Raw genomic sequence first — 10,367 nt, 5'->3', positions numbered from 1 at the left:
AACGACGGTTAAAGACTGCAAAGGGGGGTGTGTAGTCAAGATAAGAAGGATAGAAAGTGAGTGAGTGAGGATAGATTATGAGAAAAAAAAAAAACAACAGTATTGTTCTATTTCAAAAAGTGCCAGAAAAAGACCAAGGTGATGAAAAAAAAAGAGTTTAAAAGTTAGTTTCCTCCCTCCTCCCTCAGTTGTTAGCTTGCTGTAGTCGCTATACCACAAGGCACGCTTTGATGATGTCACAAAGAGAGAATGGTGTAACTCTGGCGACTCCCAAGATTCTCAGCGTAGTTTTCCCTCCTCCAGTTGACAATACGCCCCTCCCCCCTCTAGTCCCCACGCAAAAATGGACCTGGAGAGAAAGAGGGGGAGAGACCGTCAAAACCACAGCCAGTTAGTGTGTAGGTAGAGTGTGTGTGTTTGGGTAGTGCGTGTGTGTGTAGTTAGTGTGTAGTAGTGTGTGTGGGTAGTGTGTAGTTAGTGTGTGTGGGTAGTGAGTGTGTAGTAGTGTGTGGGTAGTGAGTGTGTAGTTAGTGTGTGTGGGTAGTGAGTGTGTAGTAGTGTGTGCGAGTGTGTAGTGAGTGTGTAGTGTGTGTGAGTGTGTAGGTAGTGTGTGTGTGTGTGAGTGTGTAGGTAGTGTGTGTGTGTGTGTGTGTAGTGTGTAGGTAGTGTGTGTGTGTAGTGTGTAGTGTGTGTGTGGTGTAGTGTGTGTGTGGGTAGTGTGTGTGTGGGTAGTGTGTGTGTGTGTGTAGGTAGTGTGTGTGTAGTAGTGTGTGTGTGTGCGTGTGTGTGTGTGTAGGTAGTGTGTGTGAGTGTGTGTGTGTGTGTGTAGGTAGTGTGTGTAGTAGTGTGTAGTTATGTGTGTGTGGGTAGTGAGTGTGTAGTAGTGTGTGTGGGTAGTGTGTAGTTAGTGTGTGGGTAGTGAGTGTGTAGTAGTGTGTGTGAGTGTGTAGGTAGTGTGTGTGTGTAGGTAGTGTGTGTGTGTGTGGGTAGTGTGTAGGTAGTGTGTGTGTGTAGGTAGTGTGTGTGTGTGTGGGTAGTGTGTAGGTAGTGTGTGTGGGTAGTGTGTAGTGTGTGTTGTGTGTGTGTAGTGTGTGTGGGTAGTGTGTGTGTGAAGTGTGTGTAGGTAGTGTGTGTGTGTGTGTGTGTAGTGTGTAGTGTGTGTGTAGTGTGTGTGGGTAGTGTGTGTGTGTGTGTAGGTAGTGTGTGTAGTAGTGTGTGTGTGTGTGTAGGTAGTGTGTGTAGTAGTGTGTGTGTGTGTGTGTGTGTAGTGTGTGTGTGTGTGAGTGTGTAGGTAGTGTGTGTGTGTGTGTGTGTGTAGGTAGTGTGTGTGTGTGTGGGTAGTGTGTAGGTAGTGTGTGTGTGTAGTGTGTAGTGTGTGTGTGTGTGTAGTGTGTGTGTGGGTAGTGTGTGTGTGTGTGTGTGTAGGTAGTGTGTGTAGTAGTGTGTGTGTGTGTGTGTGTGTGTGTAGGTAGTGTGTGTGAGTGTGTGTGTGTGTAGGTAGTGTGTGTAGTAGTGTGTAGTTAGTGTGTGTGGGTAGTGAGTGTGTAGTAGTGTGTGTGGGTAGTGTGTAGTTAGTGTGTGTAACAGTGAGTGTGTAGTAGTGTGTGTGAGTGTGTAGGTAGTGTGTGTGTGAAGAGTGTGTGTGTGTGTGTGGGTAGTGTGTAGTAGTGTGTGTGTGTGTGGGTAGTGTGTAGGTAGTGTGTGTGGGTAGTGTGTGTGTAGGTAATGAGTGTGTGTGTGTGTGTGTAGTGTGTGTGTGTGTGTGTAGTGAGTGTGTAGTGTGTGTGTGTGTGTAGGTAGTGTGTGTGTGTGTGTGTGTAGTGTGTGTGTAGTGTGTGTGTGGAGTAGTGTGTGTGTGTGTGTGTAGGTAGTGTGTGTAGTGTGTGTGTGTGTGTGGTGTGTGTGTGTGTGTGTGTGTAGGTAGTGTGTGTGTGTGTGTGTGTCCAGGTAGTGTGTGTCCTTGTGTAGAGTGTGGGTAGTGAGTGTGTAGTAGTGTGTGTGTGTGTAGGCAAGTGTGTGTGTGTGGTAGTGTGTGTGTGTGTGGGTAGTGTGTCAGGTAGTGTGTGTGTGTGTAGTGTGTGTGTGTGTGTAGTGTGTGGGTAAGTGTGTAGGTAGTGTGTGTGTGTGTGGGTAGTGTGTAGGTAGTGTGTGGGTGTGTAGGTAGTTGTGTGTGTGTGCTGTATGTGTATGGGTAGTGTGTGTGGGTAGTGTGGTGTGGGTAGTGTGTGTGTCGGTAGTGTAGGTAGTGTGTGTGTGTAGGTAGTGTGTGTGTGTGTGTAGGTAGTGTGGTGGTAGTGGTGTGGGTGTGTAGGTAGTGTGTGTGTGTGTGTGTGTGTGTGGTAGTGTGTGTGTGTGTGGTAGTGTGTGTGTGTGTGGTAGTGTGTGTGTGTAGTGTGTGTAGTGTGTGTGTAGTGTGTGTGTGTAGTGTGTGTGTGGTAGTGTGTGTGGTAGTGTGTGTGTGGTAGTGTGTGTGTGTAGTGTGTGTGTGTGTGTGGTAGTGTGTGTGGTAGTGTGTGTGTGGTAGTGTGTGTGTGTGTGGTAGTGTGTGTGTGTGTGTGGTAGTGTGTGTGTGTAGGTGTGTGGGTGTGTGTAGTGTGTGTGTGTGCGTGTATGGGTAGTGTGTGTAGTAGTGTGTGTGTGGAGGTAGTGTGTGTGGGTGTTACCTGCGTAGGGGACTACTCTCCAAGGGGAATGATTTCTTCGTTGATAAAAAACTCAATGGTCTCCTCCTCCCAGTCATCTGTGTTACTGTCCAGCTCATCAGTGTCCACTCCTAGAGACAGAGAGGTCAGGGGTCAAGCTTAGCAAGCCTGGTCCCAAGCCAGAACGGCCCGCGGGGGCAACAGCCCATCTCCTTGTTTCTGTAGCGTGAGACAGTTGGATGGAAGAGTCTGGGCCGCCATGGATGGAGACGGTGAGACGGTCGGGGGGAGGGGTCTAACGTACCTCCTCGTAGCTGCAGGGGGTGTGGTCTATCTAAACCTCCTCGGAGCTGCAGGGGGGGGGTTTATCTACGTACCTCCTCGTAGCTGCAGGGGGGTCTATCTACGTACCTCCTCGTAGCTGCAGGGGGTGTGGTCTATCTACGTACCTCCTCGGGCTGCAGGGGGGGGGGGGGGGTTTATCTACGCCCCCTCGTAGCTGCAGGGGGGAGGGGGGTTTATCTACGTACCTCCTCGGAGCTGCAGGGGGGTTTATCTACGTACCTCCTCGTAGCTGCAGGGGGGGGGTTTATCACGTGCACCTCCTCAGAGCTGCAGGAGGGGGGGGGTTATCTACACCCCCTCAGCTGCAGGGGGGTTTATCTACGTACCTCCTCGTAGCTGCAGGGGGGGGTTTATCCACGTGCCTCCTCAGAGCTGCAGGAGGGGTTATCTACGTACCTCCTCGTAGCTGCAGGCGGGCGGTCTTCTGTTCGTGGTGCTGCTGCAGGGCAGCCTCTCGGTAGGTACGGTAGTCCTCCATCATGCTCCTCCTCTTGTCCACCAGCTCCCTGGAGGCCTTCGACTGGCTCCAACATCCTTCTGCTCAAGATCTTAGAGTACTTCTTCAGGTCCTTCTTGATCACCTGGGAACGGGTCAAAACACAGGAACAAAGTTGACAAGGTACAAATCTGTCGATCTGCCCATGAACAGGCAGTTAACCCTGTTCCCAGGCGTCATTGAAAATAAGAATTTGTTCTTAACAAGACTTGCCTGATTAAATAAAGGTAAAAAAATAATAATAATAATACGTAGCAACAAGACAGTCAAGGGTCCCGGCTAAACCCCGTTATACGTAGCAACAAGACAGTCAAGGGTCCGGCTAAACCCAGGTTATACGTAGCAACAAGACAGTCAAGGGTCCCGGCTAAGCCCATCAGGTTATACGTAGCAACAAGACAGTCAAGGGTCCCAGCTAAGCCCATGTTATAGTAGCAACAAGACAGTCAAGGGTCCCGGCTAAGAGGATGTTATATAAACGCACAAGACACAGTCAAAACCAAAGGTCTTTCGGCTAAACCCACGTTATCGGCAACAAGAAGTCAAAACCAAGGGTCCAGGCAGCCCATGTTATTTGTAGCAACAAGACAGTCAAGGGTCCGGCTAATCAGGGTTATACGTAGCAACAAGACAGTCAAGGGTCTTCTCTAAGTATGTTAACGTAGCACAAGACAGTCAAAACCTTCATCTAAGCCCATTTTCAAACAAGACAGTCCGGGTCATCAGGGTATGATCACAAGACACTCAAGGGTCCCGTCTTCAGCCAGGGTATACGTAGCAACAAGACAGTCATGGGCCGCCTTCATCAGGTTATGATAGCAACAAACTGTCAAAACCAAGGATCCCGACTAAGCCCATGTTACGTAGCAACAAGACTGTCAAAACCAAGGGTCTTCGGCTCAGCCCATTTATTCGTAGCAACAAACAGTCAAGGGTCCCAGATAAGCCCCTTCATTGAGCAACAAACAGTCAAGGGTCCCGGCTAAACCCACGTTATACGCCTTCATCAAGATAGTCAAAGGGTCCCGGCTTCATGATGTTATAATAGCAAACAAGACAGTCAAAATCAGGGTCCCACAAACCAATTCATCAGGGTATAACAAAACAGTCAAGGGTCCCTTCATCAGGTTATATCGTAGCAACAAGACAGTCAAGGGTAGCTAATCACAAACACCGCCGTCTTCATCAAGACTGTCAAAACCAAACACCGACTAAGCCCATGTTCATCAGGGTATAATCACAAACACTGTCATCAGGGTCCGGCACAGCCCATGTTATTCGTAGCAACAAGACAGTCAAGGGTCCCAGATAAGCCCCGTTTCACGTAGCAACAAGACAGTCAAGGGTCCCGGCTTCATCAGGGTATAATCACAAACACAAGGGTCCCGTCTTCATCAGGGTATAATCACAAAAGTCAAAACCAAGGGTCCCGGCTAAACCCGTTCATCAGGGTATAATCACAAACAGTCAAGGGTCTTCATCAGGGTTATAATCACAAACAGTCAAGGGTGCCGTCTTCATCAAGACAGTCAAAACCAAGGGTCTTCATCAGGTTATAATCACAACAAGACAGCCTTCATCAGGGTCCCGGCTAAGCCCCCATGATCACGTAGCAACAAGACAGTCAAGGGTCTTCATCAGCTGGTATAATCACAAACAAGACAGTCAAAACCAAGGGTCAGGGTATAATCACAAACACGTAGCAACAAGACAGTCAAGGGTCCGGCTAAACCCCGTTCATCAGGGTAGCAACAAGACATCAAAACAAGGGTCAGCTAAGCCATCTTCATCAGGGTATAATCAACAAGACAGTCAAGGGTCCCATCAGGGTTATAATCACAAACAGTCAAGGGTCTTCATCAGGGTATAGCAACAAGACAAAGGGTCGGCTAAGCTGATCTTCATCGTAGCAACAATAATCAAAACCAAGCCGCTAAACCCACGTTATTCATCAGGGTATAATCAAAACACAAGGGTCCCGCTAAGCCCAGTTATACGTAGCAACAAGACAGTCAAGGGTCTTCATCAGGGTATAATAGCAACAAGACAGTCAAGGGTGCTAAACCCCGTTTCATCAGGGTATAATCACAAACACAAGGTCCCGGCTTCATCATGTTATACTAGCAACAAGACCGTCAAGGGTCCCGGCTAAGCCCATGTTATCGTAGCAACAAGACAGTCAGTGGGATCAGGGTAGCAGGCCAAACACCTACCTTGATGGAGTCCTGTGTGAGCGGTACAGGCCGAGGTCTCAGAGTAGCTGATCACAAACGATCCTTGTTGTTCTTCTCAGGACGCCCCTATAAGGTCCACAAACAATAGGCATTTCCACCTGTGGGAGAGACAACCCCCTTTTAAAAACACACTTGGTATGGCTCAGATAAAAACACACTTGGTATCCTCAGATAAAAACATTGTCCATCAGGGTATAATCACAACACCCGCCTTCATTTATCAAAACACTGCCGTCTTCATGGGTCAGATAAAAACACTTGTCCATCACCAGAGATAACCCCTTTTAAAAAACACTGTATGGCCAGGATAAAAACACTTTTTTCATCAGGGAAAAGAACAAAACAACTGCCGTCTTCAGAAGGGTATAATCACAAACACTGTGTCTTCATTGTGGTATAAACAAATCCACCAGCCTTCATCAGGGTATATTTAAACAGTGCTGTCTCATCAGGGTATAAAACTTGAAAATTAAAGAGAGCCGTCTTCATCAGGGTATAATGCAAACATTTAGTTTTCATCAGGGTTAATCACAAACAAGCTGTCTTCATCAGGGTATAATCACAAACACTGCCGTCTTCATCAGGGTATAATCACAGGGTATAAACAAACACTGCCGTCTTCATCAGGTATAATCACAAACACTGCCGTCTTCATCAGGGTATAATCACAAACACTGCCGTCTTCATCAGGGTATAATCACAAACACTGCCGTCTTCATCAGGGTATAATCACAAACACTGTCTTCATCAGGGTATAATCACAAACACTGCCGTCTTCATCAGGGTCTAATCACAAACACTGCCGTCTTCATCAGGGTATAATCACAAACACTGCCGTCTTCATCAGGGTATAATCACAAACACTGCCGTCTTCATCAGGGTATGATCACAAACACTGCCGTCTTCATCAGGGTATAATCACAAACACTGCCGTCTTCATCAGGGTATAATCACAAACACTGCCGTCTTCATCAGGGTATAATCACAAACACAGCCGTCTTCATCAGGGTATAATCACAAACACTGCCGTCTTCATCAGGGTATAATCACAAACACTGCCGTCTTCATCTGGTAGGATCAAACAGCCGTCTTCATCAGGGTATAATCACAAACACTGCCGTCTTCATCAGGGTATAATCACAAACACTGCCGTCTTCATCAGGGTATAATCACAAACACCGCCGTCTTCATCAGGGTATAATCACAAACACTGCCGTCTTCATCAGGGTATGATCACAAACACTGCCGTCTTCATCAGGGTATGATCACACACACTGCCGTCTTCATCAGGGTATAATCACAAACAGGGCCGTCTTCATCAGGGTATAATCACAAACACCGCAGTCTTCATCAGGGTATAATCACAAACAGGAGAGTCTTCATCAGGGTATAATCACAAACCTGCCGTCTTCATTATAATGGAAACAGCCGTCTTCATCAGGGTATAATCACAAACACTGCCGTCTTCATCTGGTATAATCACAAACACTGCCGTCTTCATCAGGGTATAATCACAAACACCGGTCTTCATCAGGGTATAATCACAAACACCGCCGTCCATCAGGGTTCATACTGGAAACAGGTCTTCATCAGGGTATAATCACAAGGGTGCCGTTCATCGTACTAATCAGGACAGGTCTTCATCAGGGTATAATCACAAACACTGCAGGATGACTCTCGTTTTAGAAGTCGTGTCAATAGACACAGGTGTCTGTAATCACTGAGCCAGGAGCGGCCTGATATCAGCGGTTAATTGTGACGGGTCCAAACCAACCTTCATTTGGTTGAGCTTCCATTTAAATAAACATGACAGTAGGAGTTTATTCCTGTGTGTGTGTCATCATGTGTGTGTGTCAGGGTGTGTGTGTGTGTGTGTGTGTCATCTTGTGACCCGTAGGGTCCCACTCCCACGTCAAGTGTGTGTGTGAGGTGTGCAGGTGTGTGTGTGTGGGTGTGTGTGTGTGAGGAGATATCTGTGACTCCACCAGGACACAGAGGTCACCAGGTATCGTCCTGGAGGGTCCACTCGTTAAGAAGGTGTGCGTCATGTGGTGGTGTGAGGTGTGTGGTGTACCAGGGCTCCACCAGGACACAGAGGTCACCAGGTATCGTCCGTAGGTCCCACTGGACGTCAGAGGCCATGTAGTGTTCAACCATGTTCATCATGGTGCAGTCAGGGTGTCCACAAGCCAGGCCCCGTTCATACTGGAGGAGAGGACAGGGTTAACACAGGGCCCCGTTCATACTGGAGGAGAGGACAGGGTTAACACAGGGCCCGTTCATACTGGAGGAGAGGGACAGGGTTAACACAGGGGCCCGTTCATACTGGAGGAGAGGACAGGGTTAACACAGGGCCCCGTTCATACTGGAGGAGAGGACAGGGTTAACACAGGGCCCCGTTCATACTGGAGGGGAGGACAGGGTTAACACAGGGCCCCGTTCATACTGGAGGAGAGGACAGGGTTAACACAGGGCCCCGTTCATACTGGAGGAGAGGACAGGGTTAACACAGGGCCCCGTTCATACTGGAGGGGGAGGACAGGGTTAACACAGGGCCCCGTTCATACTGGAGGAGAGGACAGGGTTAACACAGGGCCCCGTTCATACTGGAGGAGAGGACAGGGTTAACACAGGGCCCCGTTCATACTGGAGGAGAGGACAGGGTTAACACAGGGCCCGTTCATACTGGAGGAGAGGACAGGGTTAACACAGGGCCCGTTCATACTGGAGGAGAGGACAGGGTTAACACAGGGCCCCGTTCATACTGGAGGAGAAGGGACAGGGTTAACACAGACGTTCATACTGGAGGAAGGGACAGGGTTAACACAGGGGCCCCGTTCATACTGGAGGAGAGGACAGGGTTAACACAGGGCCCGTTCATACTGGAGGAGAGGGACAGGGTTAACACAGGGCCCCGTTCATACTGGAGGAGAGGACAGGACAGGGTTAACACAGGGCCCGTTCATACTGGAGGAGAGGACAGGGTTAACACAGGGCCCGTTCATACTGGAGGAGAGGACAGGGTTAACACAGGGCCCCGTTCATACTGGAGGAGAGGACAGGGTTAACACAGGAGGGGAGATCTCCTCACACACACAGGTCTTGTACCTCCTGAGTCCAGCCAGCACCATGAACTGTCCCTGAGGACTCCAGAAGATGCTGTTGGCTTGCTGCTTTGTCAACATCTCTGGAGAGAAGGGGGAGGAGAGGAGAGAGAGGGGGATCCTCAGGAGAGATTAAGAGGGGAGGAGACAGGGGAGAGAGGAGAGAAGGGGGGGAGAGGAGAGAGAAGGGGAGAGGAGAGAGGGGGAGGGGATTAGGGGAGCCGATCCTCACAGAGGATTAGGGGAGGAGAGGGATCCTCAGGGACAGGGGGACAGAGAAGGGGGGAGAAGGGGGGGACAGGAGAGAAGGGGGAGATTAGAAGGGGGGAGAGGACAGAGTCGAGGGGGGAGAGGATTACAGGGGGGAGAGGAGGGGGGGAGACAGAGGGGGGGAGAGGGAGGAGAGAAGGGGGGAGTCGAGAAGACATTACAGAGGAGGGGGGGAGAGAAAGGAGAGAAGGGGGGAGGAGACAGAAGGGGGGGAGGAGAGAGAGGGGAGAGGAGAGAGAAGGGGGGATCCTCACAGAATTACAGAGTCGTTTCCTCACAGACATTACAGGGGGGAGACAGACATTACAGAGTCGATCCTCACAGACATTACAGAGTCGATCCTCACAGACATTACAGAGTCGATCCTCACAGACATTACAGAGTCGATCCTCACAGACATTACAGAGTCGATCCTCACAGACATTACAAGTCGATCCTCACAGACATTACAGAGTCGATCCTCACAGACATTAGAGTCGATCCTCACAGACATTAGAGTCGATCCTTACAGACATTACAGAGTCGATCCTCACAGACATTACAGAGTCGATCCTCACAGACATTACAGAGTCGATCCTCACAGACATTAGAGTCGATCCTCACACATTACAGTAGAGTCGATCCTCACAGACATTACAGAGTCGATCCTCACAGACATTACAGAGTCGATCCTCACAGACATTACAGACATTCAGATCCTCACAGACATTACAGAGTCGATCCTCACAGACATTACAGAGTCGATCCTCACAGACATTACAGAGTCGATCCTCACAGACATTACAGAGTCGATCCTCACAGACATTACAGAGTCGATCCTCACAGACATTACAGAGTCGATCCTTACAGACATTACAGAGTCGATCCTCACAGACATTACAGAGTCGATCCTCACAGACATTACAGAGTCGATCCTCACAGACATTACAGAGTCGATCCTTACAGACATTACAGAGTCGATCCTTACAGACATTACAGAGTCGATCCTCACAGACATTACAGAGTCGATCCTTACAGACATTACAGAGTCGATCCTCACAGACATTACAGAGTCGATCCTTACAGACATTACAGAGTCGATCCTCACAGACATTACAGAGTCGATCCTCACAGACATTACAGAGTCGATCCTTACAGACATTACAGAGTCGATCCTCACAGACATTACAGACATTACAGAGTCGATCCTCACAGACATTACAGAGTCGATCCTCACAGACATTACAGAGTCGATCCTCACAGACATTACAGAGTCGATCCTCACAGACATTACAGA

At 49.0% G+C, this 10,367-nt stretch overlaps 1 protein-coding gene across 1 annotated transcript in view; it reads right to left on the bottom strand.

Annotated features, from left to right (window-relative positions):
* Positions 1 to 307: 307 nt before the first annotated feature.
* Positions 308 to 10,367, bottom strand: part of LOC135529643 (eukaryotic translation initiation factor 3 subunit B-like) — a 34,049-nt gene continuing 23,989 nt past the window's right edge. The window contains exons 14-17 of the mRNA XM_064958269.1: positions 7,792 to 7,922; positions 3,384 to 3,511; positions 2,664 to 2,773; positions 308 to 349 (exon numbers count right to left, since the gene is read on the bottom strand). Coding sequence (XP_064814341.1) covers positions 2,676 to 2,773; positions 3,384 to 3,511; positions 7,792 to 7,922 — 357 coding nt within the window. The 3' untranslated portion in view covers positions 308 to 349; positions 2,664 to 2,675. The remainder of the gene's footprint in view (positions 350 to 2,663; positions 2,774 to 3,383; positions 3,512 to 7,791; positions 7,923 to 10,367) is intronic.

Source organism: Oncorhynchus masou, unplaced genomic scaffold (genome assembly GCF_036934945.1).
Source record: "Oncorhynchus masou masou isolate Uvic2021 unplaced genomic scaffold, UVic_Omas_1.1 unplaced_scaffold_1195, whole genome shotgun sequence".
NCBI classification, from domain to species: Eukaryota; Metazoa; Chordata; class Actinopteri; order Salmoniformes; family Salmonidae; genus Oncorhynchus; species Oncorhynchus masou.
Note: the sequence above shows the minus strand (reverse complement) of the source record. Positions and strands in the feature narration are given on the sequence as shown.